This window comes from Chrysochloris asiatica, unplaced genomic scaffold (assembly GCF_000296735.1).
Source record: "Chrysochloris asiatica unplaced genomic scaffold, ChrAsi1.0 scaffold00068, whole genome shotgun sequence".
Taxonomy (NCBI): domain Eukaryota; kingdom Metazoa; phylum Chordata; class Mammalia; order Afrosoricida; family Chrysochloridae; genus Chrysochloris; species Chrysochloris asiatica.
The window spans coordinates 10,338,546-10,362,514 of NW_006408586.1; the positions used below are offsets into that span (position 1 = coordinate 10,338,546).

The following is a 23,969-nucleotide window of genomic DNA, read 5'->3' on the forward strand; positions in this document are numbered from 1 at the left end:
GTTAACATATCAATAATGCAGCACATTAATATTCCAGTAAAGTGAAGTGAGTGCAGATGCTTGATTTCTCATTTTCCAAAGTCCAAGTTTATGGCCAAACTGTCCCTCTTAATAAAAATGGAAGAGTTAAAACATCTGAAATTTCCTCAAATGATGGAGCCATAAAATATGTGTTATTCTGTTGATTATACTGAAAAAAAAAAAAGGCAGCTATTATAACAAAGGTGAAAAGTCTGATACAGCTTTCATCTTTTCTCATGTTTTTTCATATTGCATTATTTATAATTTGATACTACAAAATATCACCAGGTCAATTTTCCACCAAGATGTGATTATACTAAGGAGATTCCTAAGGAGACTTAGAGTACCATCTTCAAAAATAATTTTAACACCTACTGTGTACATCATGCTGCTCAAAGAGTGGCAGGTTTATAATTTGTAAAGATAGAAAAGAGTTGTTTAGTAATGATTGATTAGTATTATATACATTATTTTTAATCTTTTGTTGTTCTCCGTTCTAACAGGTGAATTTGGAGAGGTTTGCAGTGGTCGCTTGAAACTTCCTTCGAAGAAAGAGATTTCAGTGGCCATTAAGACACTGAAAGTAGGCTACACAGAAAAGCAGAGGAGAGACTTTCTGGGAGAAGCAAGCATTATGGGTCAGTTTGACCATCCCAATATCATTCGACTGGAGGGAGTGGTTACTAAAAGTAAGTAAAGTTGCAAAAATTGTTTATTTGTATATCGAAGAGAGGTTGTGTAATTATTTTGAGAATTTTGATCTTCTGACTGTATTTTTCATAGATGAAGAACCCTGCTCTGTTTCCGATCTGGGCCGGTTCACTCCTCCTTAGGCAACCTGGTGGTCCCCGCTCCTGGAAAGTCACCATATTGATGCCGAACTTAGTGTGGACACCGGATCGGCATGGCACACTACAGCCGAGAACTCCTGGACTCAAGTGATCCTCCAGCCTCAGCCTCCGGAGTAGCTGGGATTATAGACACGTGCCATCAGTTTGGTGACTTCCTGGGAGCTGGGTACCACCAGGTTGTTAAGGAGGGATGAACCCGCCCAGATCGTAAACGGAGCAGGATCCTTCAGTAAGCAAATACTAACTTAGCATCTCTCAGTCTGAACAAAAAGATGACTTTTAGATACATTTCCTTGACAACAGAACAATTAAGAAAAAGTATTCACTGAGTTTTATTATGGACCTTAAACAACATTTAAAAAAATTATAAGCTAAACAGAGATAGAGTAAGGCATGCTGATTAAAAGATAAGAAGAAAATTATGGAAAATTGTTTATCATGTATTTTGTTAAATGCCATTGAGTCAGTTCTGACCCATAGCTACCCTATATAGGGTTTCCGAGGAGTGTCTGGTAAGCTTGAATCACCGACCTTGCAGTTCAAACAGCTTTGCAGTCTGGCGCCACACCAGAACTCCTTATCATGTATAGCAGCAAGGAAAAGCAATTCATCAAATTTGACTGGAACTCCCAGATAGCTACCTTTTTTATTGTTCACTAGCCTCGTTTAAGCTTCCAAAGTTTTACCACCATGTTTTAGGAAAATTATGGGAGTCTTGGGAATACTTCTGAGTTCCAAAGATTGGGAGCTTGATACAGCCAAAGTCTTTTCTTAGTTCTTTGTGGAACTCAAATTGTTCTTATCTAGATTCCCATATGGATTCTTGACTGCTCTAGGGAAGTTCTGGCTCAAAGCCAGTGTTGGGGGTATCAACTTACTTCCATGATGGTTTCTCCAGCCAGTCTCAAAATGGATCCCATGAGGCAGATATGAGATTTTTGGCTACAGTTCCAATGAAAACCTTTTTGAGTACGTTCTGTGACATATTTTTTTTCCTCAAGAGTTTGGAGCACAGTACAGAGAAAAAGCTAAATTGGCAGCCAACTCCTTAGAATGAAAGACAACATATGGCAGGGATTTGGCATCCTTTAGGGGATAATTCATTGGCAACACATTTACATATTCTGGTCACCAACAGACAGTACACATTATGTTCCTCACAATGAAATATTTCTTTATCATCACAGAAAACACTTTCCAAACGGCACCGATACCTACTCTCATGTGAGTGTGACTAAAAGGCAGCTGCTTTCTTCTTAGAGCATGGGGTTATTGAAATAATACTTTGATCTTTCCAGATTTTCATATATTATAATGGAATTAACTTTATATAATATGGAATAACTTAAGCATATATTGTAAGCCTATATTAAGTATTGTAGGAGATAATTTTTTTTTTCTGTACTACTAGAAATCAGGCCATGCTACTAGCAAACTGAAAAATATTATGGTTAAAAACATTAAAAATAATAATAAAAAAATATGTACATGGTTAATCATAGTGTTATTAAGTGCTGTTGAGTTGGTCCTGACTCATAGTGACCCTGTATTGGGTTTCTGAGGAGCACCTGGTGAACTTGAACCACTGACCTTGTGGTTCAAATCGACCATACAGTTGAGTACATTAATCCACGGTGTCACAGTTTGTGTTGTTATTAGTGCTGTTAAGTGAGATCCTACTCATAGTAATCCTATGCAAAACAGAAAGAACTCTGCCCAGTACTGTGCTATCCTCACAATCGCTATTACCCTTGAGCTCATTGCTGTTGCACTGTGCCAATGCATTTCATTGGGTTTTTCCTCTTTTGCTCCAATACTCCACTTAATGTCCTTCTCCAAGGACTGGTCCCACCAGACAAAGGCACATCATTCTGACTTCTAAGAAACATTCTGGCTGTACGTCTTCAAACACAGATTTTTTTGTATCCTGGCAGTCCGTGGTACTTTTAATCTTTTCCAACAATTGATGTACAATGCATCAATTCTTCTACAATCTTGTTAATTCATTGTTTAACTTTCACATGTATATGAGACCATTGAAAAGACAATGACTTGGGTCAATTACCCCTTATTCCTCAAACTGACATCTTTATTCTTGAACACTAAAAAGTAGTCTTGTGCACCAGATTTTCCTAATGCAGTATGCCATTTGATTTCTTGACTGCTGCTTCCATGTTTGTTGATAGTGGATGAAAGCAAAATGAAGTATTTGGTGATTTCAATCTTTCCTCCTTTTATCATGAGATTATTTATTATTATTCCAGTGGTGAGGATTTTTTTTTTTTTTTTTTTTTTTTACATGGTGGTATAAGCCTTATAGAAGGCTGTGGTCTTTGATCTTCATCAATAAATATCTTAAATTCTCTTCACTGTCAGCAAGTATCATCTGTATATCAAAGGTTATTAATGAGTCTTCCTCCAATCCTGCTGCCATATTCTTCATATAATCCAATTTATTGAAGTACTTGCTCAGTATACAGACTGAATATATATGCGAACAGATACAATGCTGTCACACACTCTTACTGGTTTTAAACCATTCACTGTCTCCTTGTTCTCTTCTACGACTGCCCCCTAGTCTATATACATGTTGCTCATGAGAACAGTTAAGTGTGACCCTGCACAGGGTTTCTGAGGCTATAAATCTTTACAGGAGCAGAAAGCCTCATCTTTCTCCCACGGAACCACTTGTAGTTTCGAATTGCCGACCTTCAGGTTAGCAGCCCAAGCTCCTTAATAAAACAGTAATAAACATCTTTCTGGTATTCTCAACTGTCAGTCAAGATCCATCCAATGTCAGCAGTGACATTCTAAATTCCATATATACTCTTCTTAATCCGACTCGAATTTCTGTCAGTTCCCAGGTGATGTACTGTTGCAGCCATTTTTTTATTATCTTCAGAAAAATTTTACCTGCATATGATATTAATGATATTGTTCTTGATTTTAACATTATGCTGTGTCATCATTGTTTGGAATGGGTACAAATATGGATCTCTTTCAATTGGTGGACAAGGTAGTTGTCTTCCAAATTTCTTGGCATGGATGAATGAGTACCTCCAGGGATGCATCGGTATTTTGAAAGATTTCAATTTGTATTCCATCAATTCCTAGAACCTTGTTTTTCTCCAGGGCTTTCAGTGCGTCAACATCTTCCTTCTATAGCATCAGTTCTTGATCATGTGCTACATCTTGAAGTGACTAAACATCTGCTATTTCTTTTTGGTACAGTGACTCTATGTATATTTTCCATCTTCTTTTGATGCTTTCTACATCATTCAGTATTTTGCCGTAGAATACTTCAGTATATCCACTTAAGGCTTAAAGTTTTCTTCATTTCTTGTAGCTTAAGAAATGCTGAGTGTTCTCTTTTGCTTTTCTAAATCCAAACTTTACACATTTCGTTGTACTTCTTTATTTTGGCTTCTTGAGTGCACTTTCAAATTTTAAGTTCAGCTCTTCGACTTCACCATTTCTTCCATTCTCTTTAGCATGTCTATGCTGGAGAGCAAACTGCAGAGTCTTTTCTGATACTCATTTTGGTCTTTCTTTTCTATCTTTTTAATGACCTTTTGTTATCGTCCTCTGTGATATTCTTGATGTCATTCCACTACTCTTCTGGTCTTCAGTCGTTAGTGTTGTTATTGTTGTTGTCAAGTTGGTTCTGACTCATGGTTACCCTGTACAGGGTTCTTGGGGAGCTGCTGGTGAGTTTAAACTGCCAAACGTGCAATTCAAACTGACCTTACAGTTCCATGCTTATCTTACTGTGCCACACCAGGACTATAGTCATTAGTGTGTTGTTGTTGTTGTTATGAGCCATCGAGTCGGTTCTGACCCATAGCGACCCTGTATAGGGTTTCCGAGGGTGTAAATCTTTACAGGAGTAGAAAGCCTCATCTTTCTCCCATGGAGCAGCTGGTAGTTTCGAACCGCTGACCTTAAGGTTCGCAGCCCGATTCGTAACCACTACGCTACCAGTGCTGCCTTATAGTCATTAGTGTATAACACATTAAATTGTTTTTGAAGTGGCCTCTACAGTTAGGTAGGATATGTTCAAGGTCATATTTTGGCTCTTGTGGACTTGTTTTAATTTTTTTCCATTTCAATCTGAACTTGCATTTGAGCAATTGATGTTTTGTTCCACAGTTGGCCCCTGGCCTTGATATGGCTGATGGTAACTGAGTTTTTCTACTGTCGCTTCCTACAGATATAATCAATTTAATTACTGTGTATTCCATCATGAGAGGTCTATGAATGATACATCATTTTTTGTGTGTCAATTTGTTATTTCCCACAAAGTAAACTATATGAGTTCTGGTGTGGTGCTGTGGGTTAATGCACCAGACTGCAAAGTAGTTTGAACTGCAAGGTTGGCAGTTCAAGCTTACCAGCCACTCCTCAGAAACCCTATACAGGGTCACTATGGGTCAGAATTGACTTGACTCGATGGCACTTTACAACAGCAAAATGGCTAATAGCAGTCCATTTCAGACCACTAATGTCTTTGACAGGGATATCAATCTTTATGTGTTCTATTTCATTTTTGACAACTTTCAATTTTCCTAGATTCACACTTCACACATTCCATGTTTTGATTATTAATGGCTGTTTACTTTTGTTTCTCCTCATTTTGAGTTGTGCCCCATCAGCAAATAAGGACCAAAAAGCTGTACTCCATTTGTGTCACCATGGTTAACTCTACTTTGACTAGGCAGCTCTTCCTCAGTCATATTTTGAGTACATTCCAATCAGAAGGGTTCATTTTCTGGCACTGTATCTGACCATATTTGGGTGCTATTCATGTTTTATCTTGTGGCACAATATCTGACAATATTCTACTAATATTCATATGGTTTTCAGTGACTAAACATTCAGAAGTTATCTGTCTGCCTGTCCTTCTTAATCCCTCCTAGTCGTAAATGCCACTGAAACTTGTCTACCATGGCTGACCCTGTTGCTATTTAACATACTGGTGGCACTGCTTCCAGCATCACAGCAACACACAAGCCACCACAGTATGACAACCTGACAGATGAGTGGTTGTAGGAAAGAACTAGAGAGATTAAAACACTGTTTTCAAAAGTGTAAATAGATCTAGATGCCAGAAAGCAATAACTTCACATTTTATTTAATAAAGATTCTAAGAATTTTTAGCAGTCCTTTTTTCTGCTTACCTCCCAGTGTGTTTGTGTTTGTGGGTGTACCAGGAAGCTTCAAAAAGTTCATGGAAAATCGAATCAGAAGAGAATGGAATTTTTCTGTGAACATTTTGAAGCCCCCTCGTGTGTGTGTGTGTGTGTGTGTGTGTGTGTTTGTGTATAAATAAATTCTAATAGACGGCACAAATCTTATATAATAAATCAGACTTTAATAGGACTGGATTAAAGTAGGTACTTATTTTAGGAGTGATGATTCATATAAGATTGATTGATTAATTAATGAAAAAATAGTATCTTCCTACCAATATATCTCTTTCATTCATTAAATTAAATACATGCTTCAAGAAATATAATTATGAAACTGCCTTCATTACCCAGGGAATGATGAAGAAAATGATTAAATTTTATCATGAACAAAATTATCACCAATTTTTCTGACATCTACATTTACCAAAAGATGAAAAATAAAATGACTTACTTCTAAGTTAAATGTTGTAGCCTGGTGTGGTGCTATGGGCTAATGCACTGGACTGCAAAGTCATTTGAACTGCAAGGTTGAAGGTTCAAGCTCACTAACCGCTCCTCAGAAACACTATACAGGGTCACTATGGGTTGGAACCTATTCAATGGCACTTAACAACAACAACAATAAGTTAAATGTTGGAGTCCTGCTATGGCTTAATGCGCTGGACTGCAAAGTCAGTTTGAACCACAAGGAACCCGTCGTTCCTTTAAAATTTTATGCAGGGTTGCTATGGGTCAGAACTGACTCAATGGAACTTAGCAACAACAGCAACAAAGTTAAATATTTGTTTGAAATTAAAGTTCACTGTGGTGATCACATTTTATTAAGCATTAGTAATTTTTTTAGAATAATGAATTATTAAAAAAGCTTGCTATAATTTGTTAGCTATGTTGTTGTTGTCGTTGTTAAGTACCATGGAGTCGGTTCTGACTCATAGTGACCCTGTACAGGGTTTCCAAGTCTGTAAATCTTTACTGGAGCAGAAAGCCTCATCTTTCTCCCGCGGAAAAGCTGGTAGTTTCAAACTGCTGACTTTGTGGTTTGCAGCCCGATTCATAACCTCTATGGCTAATGGTAATTATTATGACAGGCTTTGTTATTCTCTTTTGATATAACAATTACATAATTAAATACTGATTATAGAAGTCAGTCAAAGAATTGCATAAAACAACCTCCAAGTCCAAAAATCAAAGAAAATATCTTAATTAGGTATTACACAGCAAGCGTTTTGTATACTTAATTTTGTAACATTCTAATATGGATTGTTGTTGTTGTTAAGTGGCATTGAGTTGATTCCAACCTATAGCGACCCTGTGTAGGGTTTCCAAGGAGCAGCTGGTGAGCTTGATCCACTGACCTTGCAGTTCAAACGGCTTTGCAGTCTGGTGCATTAGCCACATGCCACAGCAGGACTCCTAATATAATTGCCTTATTCTTAGAATGCAAGTTGTAGATTTTATATATCTCCCATGTCAAATTAGCATGTAAAGTCTGTCAAATGAGACTGTATAAATCCCAGTCATCTCATACATCGCAGCATAATAGAGTAGCACAACCAGAACCATAGTTTGAAATCCTTTAGTGCCATATTCAAAACTCTAAATCTGCCATCTTTTATCATCTGAGAGGAAATAGATATGCCTTAGAACAAAGTTAATAAGTTCCACTTATATAAGCAAAATAATATTGTCACTAAAAGACGTATCTTAATTTACTTCAAATATTCTCTGTTTTCTGATACTATGTGACTTCTGAAACATTCTACCAGCTGAACTAAGAAATAAACACACACAAACTAGAATCCTACAGAGTTTATTATCTAATGAGCAAGACTGTATTTAAAGAAGGAAAGCCAGTATATCATCATCTGGATTAAAAATGAGGTCAGAGCTCAAGTCCTGGCTCAACCTTACTGATTGTGAGATCTCTTACAAATCCAAAGAATCACTTTCCTTGCCTGTAACATGGAATTAACTGTATTGCCTATTTATTTTATTGTGTTGGTAGGTGCCCTTGAGTAGGTTCTGACTCATAGAAACCCTATATACAGAAGAACAAAACACTACTCTGTCCTGAACCATCCTCACAACTGTTGCTATATTTAAGTCTATTGTTGCAGCTACTATTTATAGATCCTTTAAAGATCAAATAAGTTTATCTAATAGTATATTGTTAAATAGTAAAGAGTTATCCAAAGTTAAATTACCGCTTCAGTTCTTTTTGAGAATTATTTACCAGCTAATTTGGGTATACTGAATAAAATTCTTGGAAAAAAAATTTTTTTTCCTCTCTTCTCAAATATAATTTTTACTAGTATTGCTATTGTGAACTTTGAAAGACTGGGTATAATATAATGTCTCTTTTCTAAATAACTTAGAGAAAGTACTTAATTTAATCATGATATTCTCATTGATTTGAATTGGGTTATAAACAATTTTAATGGTCCATTTTGAGCCTGATGGACTTAAATAAAAGAAGGTGAGAAAGTCTCTGATCTTCAAAGTAGCAGAAAACTATAGGCACATTCTCTGCACAGAACTAGGTACTAACATGTGTTATCAATTCCAGTGGAAGTTCAAAAAGATGGAACTTGTTTTTAGCAACTGTATATTTCTGCTATCACATCATTAGTTAAATGATATTCAGACCCCAAGAGTTTCACTGAACCACTTTTCACTCTGCAAAATAGAATGAATTATATTAGATATGCTTTAAAATTTTTGTTTCCTTTTGAATTACTTTCTATAAATTTAAATAGTAGTAATTATATAGCATAGCTGTAACTTTGCATACCTGAGGATTCATTTCAGGAAAGGTCATAGAGCAGAATATTAAGAGCATTTCTCACAATTAAAATATTTCTACAAGTGTCCACTTTATACCAAAAACTAATTTTCACTGTCCTGTTCCCTGACAATATGATAAAGTGGCATTTTCAGAATAAGATATAATCATTAGTGACAGCGCCAAATTCCTTCTATTTCTTGTTTGTTTCTCTCTGAAAATTTTCTTCTGTACTTGTCTCATGCCTGTCACACAATTGATTAGGTGCTTAATAGTTACTGCATACATTGAATTTATTTTACTAACGATTTATAGAAATAATTTATTAAGATAATATGTTCTGGAGACTGATGACACAAGTTGTTATGATGCATTCATGATTGCAATTTGATAAATAACTTCAGCTTTTTGAAATGACAACATCGACAAAATTAGGATAGTCATAGCTCAATGTAAGGTATCTGGTTGACACAAATAGTTTACTTTCTAATGCATAGACCAAGTCAGACCTATCCAGTGAGGCCATGAAGCAAAGGCCTGAGGATCTGTTTCCATAAGGATTACAGCAAAAAAAAAACCTTATGGAGCAGTTCTATTCCGTAACGTATGGACTCGCCATGGGTTGGAATTGACTTGACAACAGGTCTTTGTGTTTAGTCTTCAAAATGTTATAAAACAAATAAGAGAATGCTATCTGTACTTACTTAAAAGTGCTTTTTCATATTTTTTCATCATTGTCCACTTACATTTATTGGGTGAATTGCTCACTAATGTATAGTTTAAAATCTGTGTTATCTAATATTTTTGATCTTGCATAAATTATTGTAGAAAGGGGAATAGAAGAAAAAATTGCTAACATGAGGCTAATAATATATTCACAACAGACAATTATTATCAGATATTATAAGAAAGGATATCAAATTAATATCAGGATATTATCAGAAAGGAAAATAACAGGTCTATATGTGGCACTATAGGATAAGCAGAGGATCGCAAAGTCGGATTGAACTGCAAGATCGGCAGTTCTAATTCATCAGCTGCTCCCTGGAAACTCTATACAGGGTTGTGATGAGTTGGAACCAACTTGACAGCACGTGCCACCAACAACAATATAATGTGTCAGCACAAATTCAACAGCACTAGAACAACATGGTGTCTTGGTGTGGTGATGTAAGATAAGCACTCTACCTCTCAAGTTTGGTTTGAACCACAAGGTCAGTGATTCCAAGTCACCAACCACTCCTCAGAAACTCTACACAGAGTCTCTGTGAGTCTCTTGATGGCACTCAACAGTAACAACAACAGAACAATTATATAGCAATGCATATTTGGAAAAAAAATCAATCCAACTTTGTTGTTGTTGTTGTGTGCCGTGGAGTCAGTTCCGACTCATAGCGACCCTGCACAGGGTTTCCGAGGCTGTAAATCTTTACGGGAGCAAAGCGCCTCATCTTTCTCCTGCGGAGCAGCTGGTAGTTTCGAACTGCTGACCTTGCGGTTAGCTCATTTCTAAAACTAAAAGTTGGCTTAACATAAAAAATCCAAATTTCACAAAATTCAAAATAGAAAATAAAGAAATTTCAACCAATATTTTAAAAATACACAATTTTTTTAAAAGCTTTTATCATGTCATACACAGAAAAAAATTTCTTAGACTGATAAAAATATATGAACCCTTCCCAAACAAAAGGAGTCCTGATGGCATGCTGTAGGATTAACACTAGACTGCTAACCTCAGGGTTGGTGGTTCAAATCCATCAGCTGCTCCTTGGAAATCCTATACAAGATCACTATTAGTCTTAGAACTGTCTCAATGGCACTTTACATCATCAACCCAAACAAAAACAAACGAAAATAAACACATTCAAAAGTGTTCAAAAAATTCAAAATGAAACATTAATTAAAATCCATTTATTTAAAAGTAGGAACAAGAACCCTGCTGTCATAAATTCAATCCATTATTGCACAGAATATGTTAAACTTTGCAATTAAATGAGAAAAACAAGTAGAATTCTGAAAATAAAAAAAGCTGTCCCAGTATAATTCAACTGAGTGCATTCAAATTACTAAATTTAGTAACTGATAATGCACGAACTTGGTGACTGAACTCTGACCTCCCAATCTGGGGATAGAGAAAACATATAGCTTTTTTCTTCAAAGTGTTTCAAGTTAAGCACAAATACATGTTTAAAAATAAGGTGAATGTAAACAAACATTAAGATAGATTGTCTTTGGTTGAAAGTGTTTCTCAGTCTGATTTTGAAGATTAGGTTATCCTTAGCCAACCAGAAGTGATAGGCATAATCTCCTAAATTATAACTGGTATTCAGTTTGGTGTTGGGTTGAGAACTACAGAAAAATAGAATTGCCACCTGCTCACATTAACTAAATCACCAATGAATGTAGTAGGGGTCATTAGCAGAATGTTATCTTGATGTCAATGCAAATTTGAAAAACATTGCCCTGGATTTTTATAATCATTTATAGGAAATTCACAGAAGAGGATCCTTATTTAGTTCCCTACTATCATTCACTTAAATAGAATACATAACAATCTATGACTAAAACATTTTATTTCTAATCAAAGTCAATTCAAATCTTTTTCTAGGGATGATGATATATAGTTTTCAAAGTTTCTTTCAATTTTCCTTTCTTGATTATGATATTTTGTTTGTATACTGATTCTGATTTTATGATGCTAATAATAGGTCCCTGGCTGCTAAGATCAGGGACTTTATTTTATAAATCACATTGGTATACTACCGTGCATTTTTCAAGGATTTTCAAAATAAGAGGTAGATTATATAATAAGACACAATTATTAGTGTTAATAAGACACAACTGCTAATATCAACAGGATTTAGTAGCATTTTTTTCCATTTGAAATAAATTTTAATAAATGTAATATTTTAGTATTTCAAGCATCAAAATTTAATATTTCAAGCATCAACTTCTGATTTAATGAAAAGATTTTAAGCTCAAAATAATAATTTAATTGAAAATTGCAATGAAAACATTTCACTGTCTGGCTACTTATTTCCTACTTCTCTTTTTGTAAAAAATGTGATAGAAAATTTTTGTGGATAAGCCTGTGCTGAATCTATAATGTTTTATAATCTATAAAAGTGCTGAAACACTTTTCTTCAATTACAATGATTAGTAATATCTTTTATTTATAGGAGATTATAACAGACTGGATTATTTTCTTAAGCCCTAAAATTGTAGAAGTTATCATTTTATCTTTACTCATACATCGCTTAAAAGACAAAATAAAAGCTTCACTGCAAATAATATGTTGTAAACTTTTGATGGAACAATAATCTCATTGACTTTAGCATGTACATTCTGATGTGTTTTAGACTCTTTAGGACAGAGAGACAAAAGGCTTTGTCTTGAAAAACCTGGTAATATCATTTGTAAATTATGGTATGCAAATGTGAATACAAATATGTTGCATAACTGGTATTTTACATTATCAATCCCCATGACTTTCAGTGCATGTTAGAACAAAATCTCGGTATTAATGCAGAGATTCTCTTTTCCTCTAACTCCACACATAATAGCAAATCACAAGGGAACTAGCTCTCAGTGAAGGTACTGGTTTCCTAGTCAGAATATTTACAATTTTGTTTACTTTTGTCTGTAAATTTGGGTTTGCCCAATCTTAGAGCTAAATGCAAAGCAGATTTTTAGACCAGTCTATTTTAACTGATGTGTTTACAAATACCTAAATTACAGAGTTAAATGCAACCTGATCTGATTTTTGAATAGTCATGGGGCTTTGGCTTAATTCACTGGTTTGATTTTTTTTTTAAGCTACTTTTATTTCCCTTGAGAAAATTCTACTAGAATGCTAATGAGAAATAAAATGGTCATCAGTATCAGAGCCAAAAGAAAAAGAATGACCAATAAAGGGTTTGGTAGTGTACAGCCTCAGTAACTGGCCACTGAAATAGATCATGGACAATTTGAGGCACATATCTGTAACAAAATTAGAGGTATGCATTTAGTTCCTATAGCATATTATACTTCCCAGAATTGTAGTGAGGGAGAAACTTAAATAATCATGATTTAAGTAGAATGTGAATATGCAGGATTTCATTAATTCACTTAGTCATTATTTTATTCCATATTTTTAGAACCATTCTCTGCATCAAAAATTTTCAGTGAAATTTTCTATCTTACCTTTCTTTCCGAATATTGTCAAATCACAGTTTAGAAAGAGGTTTTAAAACTTTGTGGAAAAATTTCATTGTTTTCAAATTTTATTTCTCTATGAAAACTTTGAAGCCCTCTTATAGTTAGAGATTTGGAAATTTGAGGTCTGTAGGCGGGAGAAAGATGAGGCTTTCTACTCCCGTAAAGATTTACACCCTCGGAAACCCTATACAGGGTCGCTATGGGTCGGAACCGACTCGATGGCACATAACAACAGGCATAAGGTGATGGTTAAAATGACTTTTAAGACATACTAGGAGTCCTGGTGTGGTGCTGTAGGCTAATGTGTCAGACTGCAAGTCATTTGAACTTCAAGATTAGTGGTTCAAGCTCACCAGCTGCTCCTTGGAAACCCTATACAAGATTGCTATGGGTCAGAATCAACTCGAGGGCACTTAACAACAGCAACAACAGATTACATAGATACAAGTAGTACGTTACCTAAAATTTGTAAAAAAAAAAAAAAAAAAGTAAATGTTTTAATGGAAGATGGATCGATATATTAAGTATCACTTTTTAAAAATTATAAGATGTGGTGGAACAGTAAGGAACCCTGGTGGTACTGTGGAATAGCCATTGAGCTTCTAGCCAAAAGGTCAGTGGGTCCCTCACCAATCCATAGCAGGAAGATAAGGCTGTATGCTGCAGTAAAGATTTACAGTCTCAGAAATCATACAGAGGGTCCCTATGAGTTGGAATATGCTCGATGGTAGTAGGTTTTGTTTTGTAGTAAAATGTAGTGGGTTAAGCATTGGGCTACTAAACAAAAGGATGTTGTTGCAAAAGATAAGGCTGTCTGCTTTGGCAAAGATTTGCAGCCTAGAAAACCCTATGGAGCACTCATTTTTATTCTTTCCTATAGGAATCCTGGTGCAGAGATGTAGAATAGGCACTGGACTGCAGACTGCAAGATTGTTGGTTCATATCCACTCTTTAGAAACTCTATACTGGTCCCCTATGATTTTGAATTGACTCATTGACAGCACCTACAGCATAGTTTCCTTTTAGTTACAATTGTCTAGGTGGTAGTTGGGGTTTTAGCTTTTTATATTAAAATTACCAGAGAAAGATTATAGAATGTAAAATTTGTTTTCTCATGTCTTAAATTAGACATGCTGTCTGGAATATCCTGAAGATACTTAATGTAGTGAGTGTAACCTTTGTATTCTAAAACATACTCAGTGGAAATGAAAACTTTTGAACCTATAAAAGAACAATATAAAGAACAGAAGCTATTTTCTTGCATTAGAATGGCAAACTGACCTATGGTGTTGTAGGAAGGTGAATGCTAACCATATGATCAATGATTTAAACCCATCAGTGATTCCTTAGAAATGCTAAACAGGGTCGCTGTGAGTCATAATTAACTGGACAACACTTAACAACAATAAAATGTGCTATACAGTCCGATGACCATAGTTCTGAGAAACTATGAAGTTGGCTCTAACTCATAGCTACGGATGCACAACAGATCTAAACACTGTCCTGTCTTGTCCTATCCTCATAATTGTTACACTTGATACCACTGCTGCTGTCACTGTGTTAGTCCATCTCATTGGGTATTGCTCTGTTTCTCTGACCCTTTACTTTATCAAGTATAGATGTTCTTCTCCAGGTCTCCAGATATTGGTCCCTCCTTATAACACATCCGAAATATGAGAGACAATGTCTCACCATCCTAACTTTTAAGAAACACCCTGACTGTACTTCTTCCAACACAATTTTGTTTAATTTTCTGGAAAACCACAGTACTTTTAATATTCTTCTTCAGCACAGTAACTCAAATGCATTAATTCTTCTACAGTCTTCCTTATTCATTTTCCAACTTTCACATACATATGAGGCTATTGATACCATGGCTTGGATCAGGCACACTTTTGTCTTCAAACTGATATTTGCTCTTGAACACTTTAAAGAGGTCTTGTGCAGCAGATTTGCCTAATATAATAGATCATTTGATATCTTGATTGCTGCTTCCATGAGTGCTAATTGTGGGTGGAAGCAAAATAAAGTCTTTGACAATTTAAATGGTTTCTCCATTTATTATGATGTTATTTATTAGTCCAGTTGTGAGGAGTTTTGTTTTATTTACATTGAGGTGCAATTCATACTTAAGGTTGTGGTGTTTGATCTTCATCAGTAAGTATTTTAAATCCTCTTTACTGCTAGAAAGCAAGAATATATCATCTGCATATCTAAGGTTGTTAAGGAGTCTTCCTCTTGTCCTGATGTCACATTTTTCTTCATACAATCCAGCTTCTTGGATTATTGACTCAGCATACAGATTGAATAATTATAGTGAAAGAATACAACCCTGACACACATCTTTCCCGATTTTACACTATCCAGTATGCCCTTCTTTTGTTTGAGTGACTACCTCTTGGTCTATGTACAGGTTCCTCATGAACAAAATTAAGTTTTATGGAACACTCATTCTTCAAAATGTTATCAATAGCTGGTCATTATCTACACTGTTGAAAGCATTTGCATAGTCAATAAGGAGCAAGTAAACATCTTTCTGGTATTCTCTGTTTTAACCCAATACCCATCTGATGTCAGCATAGAGATCCCTAGTCCAATGTCCTCTTCAGAATCTGTCTTGAATTTCTGGCAGCTCTCTGTTAATGTACTGTCACAGCTGTTTTTGTTTGACCCTCCTGGTATTTAAAATACAGCATCACACAGGAAACACAGTACAGGAAATTAACAGATAAATGGTGATATTTGTTTTTGTTAAATGCAGTTGAGTCGGTTCTGACTCAGCGACCCTGTATAGGGTTGCCAAGGAGTGACTGGTGGGTTTGAACTAGAAGCTTTGTGGTTAGCAGTCCAAAATGTTGTTAAAAACCTGCCATTTGATGGTCTGATTGAAAGTATTCAGTTGGTATTTATCACAAATTGCCTGGACTTGGAAGAGGAATGTTTTTCCTTCTTGCAGTATGATGGAATTATAATTAAAATATTATAACAACAATAAAAGGAGAATCATAATGAGGTCATGTGTCTATATTTTGGCATAAGAGAGAGCCATGTTGTGGATCTGTTCTACCATTAGATGATCATGTAACCTCAACAAGTAATGGGAATTTGCAATGTTTTCAATTGAGTCAAAAGACAAATGTTCCTAAAGCATAAGGCTGTTGTGAGAATTAAGTGAAATGACATCGAATAATATAGTGTAAGAGCCCTTGTGGCTCAGTGGGTTAAGTATTGGACTACTAACCCACTGAAAGGTCAGTAGTTCAAAAACATTTGCCACTCTACGGAAAAAAGATGACGTAGTCTGCTTCTGAAAAGATTTACACTCTCAAAAAACCTAGGAAGCAGTTCAACTTTGTCCTATCAAGTTGCTGTGACTTGAAGTCCTGATGTAGTGCCAACTACAACCTCAAGGTTGGTTTGAACCACAAGTTTGGTGGTTCAAACTCACCAGCTGCTCCATGTGAACCCTTTACAGGATCGCTATGAGTCAGAACCAACTTGACAATATTTCACGACAACATTTCAGAATCAAGTCGATTCTGGCCCATAGCGACCCTGCATAGGGTTTCCGAGGCTGTAAATCTTTATGGGAGCAGAATTCCTCATCTTTCTCCTGCGAAACGACTGGTAGTTTCGAACTGCTGACCATGAGATTAGCAGCCCAATTCGTAACCACTATGCTACCAGAGCTCCATACACACACACAAACACACACACACACATATCTATATATACATACCAAATAATACATACATATATAGATAGATAGATAGAAATAGATATATACATACAAAATTCATGTGATATATAGATAGTCCTGGTGTGTCACTGTAGAATAAGCACTAGCAGAACAAACTGGCAGTCCTACCAATGTCAGCAACCACTAGGCTCAAATGAGTTGGAACTGACTCAATGACACTTAAATAGCAAGAGCAACTGATATATGTGTCATTTTGAACTGCAAGAGGACAGTTCACCAACTACTCTTTGGAAACCCCATACAGGGTCACTATGAGTTGGAACAAACTCAACGGCACTAACAACAACAACATGGGTGTATAGTTATATTTTTAGCTTTGTTCATGTATAATACAGTGTAACCATCATCTATAATGCTAAAGTGTTCATAGTCATCATTTTAAAGCACAGTAATCCATAGAGTTGACTGTATAATTAGTGAACTCATAATCCATAGTTGAATGTTTATTGTGTTTGTAGTACTATATGCCTAGTATATGTAGATCTGTATATCTTATCTAATTATTTTTGATACTCATAATGTTTCCTTCAGTATAAATTTCCAAGGTGACTCCATTCTTGTTGTTAGTGCCATCAGTTTGCTCTGAAACATAGCAAATGGTTGGTTTCAAACAGCCAACCTGTGGCTAGCAGGCACCACACCAGGACTCCATTATTATTGTTGTTAAGTGCTATAGGGTCAGTTCCAACTCATAGTGACCCTATATAGGGTTTCTGAAGCTATGACTGTTTATGGGAACTGAAAGCCTCATCTTTTTCCTGGGAGTAGGCAGCCAGTTAGTGGGCTCCAACCACCAACCTTGTGGTTCACAGTCCAGGACTTCATAGTGTATTAAAAACTCTTGAGCTAGACAACTGGTTGTAAATTTTTATTTTTTATTTTTTTTTATTATTAACTGTGCAACTTTGAGCCAGTTATTTAATGTCTCTATCTCAGTTTTCTCATCTGTAAAATGGAAATGGTAACAGGTAATATTTTGATGTGCATAAAATAATGCAGTCATTATCTTCAACATTATAATTGCCATATACATAGATAAAATATTAAATGGTTTGATAATATTTAAGCCCAAATACAGTTCCAAAATGGTGTTACAAATTAATGCCAACAACAATGTTAGTTTTAGTTTCCTTTCTAAGAAAATCAACATGGATCTTATGGTTTATAAATATCACTTAAATATGTATAAAAATCTACATATTTTTTGCAAAAAAACACAGTGGGATCCATTAACATAGGGACTTATTTACTTCTTATTAAGCAACATGAAAAAGAATATCTAGAATACAATTCTTTAATTACCTCTATAAAAACTAATATATGTTGAATTTGTGATTTTCTCTTGGGCTTGAAAGCAGAAGTATTTGATTTTGCAGATGAACTAAGATGGTATCTTAATGAAAACACTAGACTCATGCTCCATTATAAGACAAAACAAAAACATTTTATTGAAGAAATAATTGCATTTCATGAAATGGACTCCACATGGCATCTTAAGAGGGAATGCTCCAGTGTTCTCCACTGCAGGCAAAGCAATCAGTTTGTATTTTGTAAAGCTAAAGGAGCTGATTTTACATCAGAGGAAGAATAAAGGGAGGGGGGAAATGTAAAAGGAGTTGTGAAATTAATAAAACAAAAAAAAACTTTCTTAACAACTTTTCTTAGCAAAACTTTAATTATTTAATCTCCAGATACAACTTGACTGTGGCAGTATTTCCAAAACACACTATGTAAACTTTTTAATGTGTGTAATTGTGATTGAATATAGATCAGGCCAACTCTAGTTGAAGACTTTGAAATGCAAAATTGAATTATTTGGTTAAGAAGAGGAAAATACTATATCAACTGTAATCTAACCCTTTTGAATGGGTTTGCCGGCAGAAATGGTTTAGGCTGTGTTGTTGTTAAGTGCCCTTGAGTCTATTCCAACCTACAGCAACCCTGTATAGGGTTTCCAAAGAGCCTCTGGTGAGCTTGAGCCACCAACCTTGCAGTTCAAATGACTTTGTAGTCTGTCACATTAACCCACAGTGCCACACCAGGACTCCATGGTTTAGGCTAGGGGTAGTTGAAATCACAAATGTAACAAGTGCCAAACAGTTCTTTCCCATGGAGATGGATTGGCACAGTGACAGCAGCTTAACAATTGTGACAACGGCACAGGACCCAGTAGTGTTTAGTTCTGTTGTGCATGGAGTGACTAAAGGTTGGAACCAGCTCTTTGGTACCTAACAACATCAGCAACAAATAATTCTTCAACTAGTTTATGGTAACTGATTCTTGCCTTCTTTGTTATTTGAAAAACAACATTTTGACAAGGAAAAAGAATGCTAAATTGCTTTCATTAGAAAGATAGAAGTGGAAACTTTAATTAAAAACAAATTTTGATTTAGATCTGAAGTCACCCTATTCAGTTATGCTTCTTGTTGTTAAGTGTCTGAGTCACTTCTCACTCATAATAACCCCATATAGAGTTTCCAAGGAATGGCTGGTGGATTTGAACACCAACCTTGCTTCAATTTTCCAAAGTTTCATTACCACATCATGATTAAAGGGAAGAAAGGGACATATTTTGAGTTTACCTAAATTTTGTGAAATAAAACCAATATAGATGCTATATCTTATAGACCCGTGTTGAAAGCAATCATTTAAAAAATAGTTTTCTCTTAAAATCTAGTTTCTTTCTTTTTTTTAAATAAATTGCAATACAGTGAAATTATGGGTTAGGAGCAGCTTTTGCATTTTGTATTTACCAAATAAATGCTATTATTTTATATATGCTCCTTGCTTGAAGGGAGTCCTCGTGTGGTGCTATGGGTTAATGTGCCAGACTGCAAAGCTATTTGAACTGTAAGATCAGAGGTTCAAACTCACAAGCTGCTCCTTGGAAACCCTATACAGGGTTGCTATGGGTCGGAACCAACTCAGTGACACTTCACAACAACAATAACTTGCTTGATATTTGGTAAACTCTAATGATTGATATGTATTTAATTCATTATTTACCATATACCTAGGCAAACCAGTTATGATTGTCACAGAATACATGGAGAACGGTTCCTTGGACAGTTTCTTACGGGTAAGTATAATGTGTGTGTGTATATCTGGAATGAGATGCCAAAAATATTACTGAAAATTTCTAATACTGGGTACAGCAATTATGTATTGTGATTTTTAAAGAAAATTGAAAATTTCTGAGACTTGAGTGGGAAAAGGTAGAAAGCACATCTTTTTCTTGCTGTATTCAAATAGTAATTTTTAAAATAAATGTGAATACTTCTTCAATCTATATGTGCTATAGAAATGTTAAAATGAATATAAAAAGAATTCAAAAGCAGAACATAAATACCATTGATGTAGGATGGATCATTGGTATCTTACATGGTACTGTCCATCTGAAAATGTCCTGGTGTGGTGCTATAGGATAAGCACTGGACCTCAAGGTCAATTTGATCTACAAGGTGGGTGGTTCAAACTTACCAGCTGCTCTTTGGAAATGCTATTATGGATGGCTATGAGTCATAAGTAACCCAGTGTCACTTAACCAAAACAACAACATAATTCTAAAAGGTGCCTTGGTGCATTCAGCTGCTAACTGAATGATCAGTGGTTTGAGCACACCAGTTGCTCCATGGGAGAAAAGTGTGGCAGTTTGCTCCTGTAAAGATTTACAGCTCTAGAAACACTAGTGCGGTTCTGTCTTGTCCAGTAGAGTTCCTGGGAGTCAGAATCACTTGAGAGTAGTGGCATAATTCTAAGAGAATGGAAACATGTTTTCTCAATTTCTTATTGGTATATGCCCTCCTATAAGTTCTGACTCATAAAGACCCTGAATAGGGTTTCCAAGGAGCCACTGGTAGATTTGAACTGCCCACCTTGTCATTAGTAGTTAAGCACTTAACCTTACAGCACCACACCTGTACTTCTTTTTCGACTTAGAAGTATCATTATGGTGCTAGATAAGCAATCTAGCACCATATTATAAACAATTTCAATACATTTTAATCTTTTATATTCACAAGTTTTACATTTTATTTCTTTGAACAAATATGATGTTCAAGTAAATACAAAAAAAATGTATTGAGTACAAGATACTGCAATGTATGAAAATGCATTTGGAAATTGCAGAGGCTCTGTACTCAAAGTGCTTTCATTATTATATAAATATGTATATAGATAAGTTATACTATCAATTATACTCATGTAACAAAATTCTGAATTATCTAAGAAAGGTATACTTTATTTAATATACAATAGTCAAATAGGAAGTTTGGTGGCAATTGTTTTCACATATTTCAAGATCAAACATTTTTCAAAGATGTAATTATAATATTTATAATAAATATATTTTAGAATGACTGTGTAGGTCTAACTAGGCATATTATTTTGTGTTAATATATATACATTATGAACAATTTAATGTCATTTTAACCAAATTAGAGTAAAATCTTTTGTAAAGCCAGGAACTCATAGGGTAGGTGAAGGAAACAAATATTTAATCAATATTTTTGACTTATAAAGAAATAGTTACAAAATATAATAATTTAAAAATTCACATTTACTTTCTTTGAATACCACTCATCTGCCAGTTTTTCATACTGTGGTGGCTTGCATATTGCTGTGATGACGGAATTTATCACTGGTATTTTAAATACCAGCAGGGTACACCCATGGTGGACAGGTTTCAGTGAGCTTCCAAACAAACTAGGAAGAAGGAAAGGTGGACTATTTCTGAATGTTTAGCCAGTGGAAACCTTATGAATAGCAGTGGAACACTGTAAGGTAACACCAGAATATTGAATGTTAAAACATTATGAATAGTACCAGAATATAGTGCTCGAAGATGAACCCCTCAGGTTAGCAGGTACTCAAAATGATGCAGCATTGGGAGGACCCATTCAGCTATATCAAGAAATTTGGAAAACAACTACCTAACCAACTATTGGAGTCCTCGTGTGGCACTGTGCGATACAACATTGGACTGACTGCAGATCAGTTTGAATCACAAGGTTGGTGGATCAAACTCACCAGATGCTCCTTGGAAACCCTAAACAGGGTCACTGTGAGTCAAAATCAACTTGATTGCACTTAAGAACAACAACAACAACAAAGCCAACTGATTGGAAGAGATTCGTATATGTGCACATTCCAAAGAGAGGTGACCCAACGTAATGTGGAAATCATTGGATAATATTGTTAATATCATATGCAAATAAAATTTTGCTATAAGGAGCTCTGGTAGCGTAGTGGTTATGAATCGGGCTGCGAACCTTAAGGTCAGCAGTTCGAAACTACTAGCTGCTCCGCGGGAGAAAGATGAGGCTTTCTACTCCCGTAAAGATTTACACCCTCGGAAACCCTATACAGGGTCGCTATGGGTCGGAACCGACTCGATGGCACATAACAACAACAAAGATTATTTACAAATGGCGGCAATAGTACTTTGGCAGGGAACTGCCAGAGGTTCAAGCCAGATTCAGATGAGGATATGGAATAAAGGATATCATTGTTGATGTCAGATAGATCTTGGATGAAAGCAGTGAATATCAGAAAAAAAATGTTTACCTGTGCTTTATAGACTATACAAAGAATTTTGACTGTGTGGATCATGACAAGCTATGGACAACATTGCAGAGAATGAATATTCTGGAAAACTTAATTGTGCTCATGATTAACCTGTACATATACCAAGAAGCAGTTGTTTAAATAAAACAAGGGGATACTGAAGAGTTTAAAATTAGTGAAGTATGGTGATATTTATCCAATTTGTATGCTAAGCAAATAATCTGAGAAGCTGGATTATATGAAGAAGAAAGTGGCATTAGGATTGGAGGAAGATTCATTAATAACTTGTGGAAGGCAGATGATACAACCTTGCTTGCTAAAAGTGAAAAAGACTTAAAATACATATGGATGAAGATCAAAGACCACAGCCTTTAGTATGGGTTGCATCTCAATGTAAAGAAATAACAAATCCTAACCATTGGACCAGTAAATAAACTCATGATAAATGAGAAAAGATGGAAGTTGTCAAAGACTTAATTTTGTTTGGATCCATTGTCGACACTCATAGAGGCAACAGTCAAAGAAATCAAATGACATATTGATTAGGCAAATCTGCCCAAGATCTCTTTAAGGTTTTCAAGAGCAAAGATGTTATTTTGAAGACTAATGTGTCTCTAACGCAAACCATGGTATTTTCAGTATCTTCATATACAGGTGAAAGTTGGACAGTGAATAAAGAAAAATATAGAACTGATGCATTGAATTATGATGATGAAGAAGAATATTAAAAGTATCATTGACTGCTATAAGAGCAATCCAATCTGTGTTGGAAGATATACCACCAGAATGCTCCTTAGAAACCAGGATGGCAAGACTTTGTTTCTCATATTTGGACATGTTGTCAAGAGGGACCAGACCGTGGAGAATGGACATCATGCTAGGTAAAGTGGAGGGTCAGCGAAAAGAGGAAGGTTACCTACAAGATGGGTTGGCACAGTGACAACAACAGTGGGCTCATGCTTCACAATGATTTTGAGGATGGTGTAAGACAAGGCAGTGTTTTGTTCTTTTGTATGTAAGGTCACTATATGTTGAATCTGAATCGATGGCACCTAACAACAACAACCTTATTTTAATAAATATATAAACGATCTGGAACCCAAGAAGGAAGAGGAAAATTCAATCAATAAAATAAATACTAACTGACTACAAACACAGGCTCTTAATTAATTTTGGTGTTCTTGGACTTAAAGTTTCTGAAGAGGAGTTTGGGTGTCACTCAGACACCTGGAGAGTCCTAGATTTGAACCAAAGCATATCAGGTACTTCCTTTTTGGAGGGAGACCTGGTGGTGCAGTGTTTAAGAGATTGGATTCAAAGGGAACGTTTGGCGATTCATCCCACTAATTCTTAAGTGGGAGAAAGACATGGCAGTCAGATTCCATAAAGATTTATAGCCATGAGGAGTTCTGGTCCTGTAAGATAAGCACTGGACTACAGACTACAAGGCTGACAGTTCAGACCCACCAGCTACTTTTCAGAAACCCTATCCAGGGTTGCTTGCTGAAAGTGAAGAGGACTTGAAACATTTACTGATGAAGATCAAAGAGCACAACCTTCTATATGGATTACATCTCAATGTCAAGAAAACAAAAATCCTC

General features: G+C 35.5%; 1 protein-coding gene across 1 annotated transcript in view; it reads left to right on the forward strand.

Annotated features, from left to right (window-relative positions):
• The window catches only part of EPHA3 (EPH receptor A3), a 542,876-nt gene that overhangs the window by 456,839 nt on the left and 62,068 nt on the right, over positions 1-23,969 (forward strand). Inside the window, exons 11-12 of the mRNA XM_006864655.1 lie at positions 525-710; positions 19,821-19,882. Of these exons, the coding sequence (XP_006864717.1) occupies positions 525-710; positions 19,821-19,882 (248 nt within the window). The remainder of the gene's footprint in view (positions 1-524; positions 711-19,820; positions 19,883-23,969) is intronic.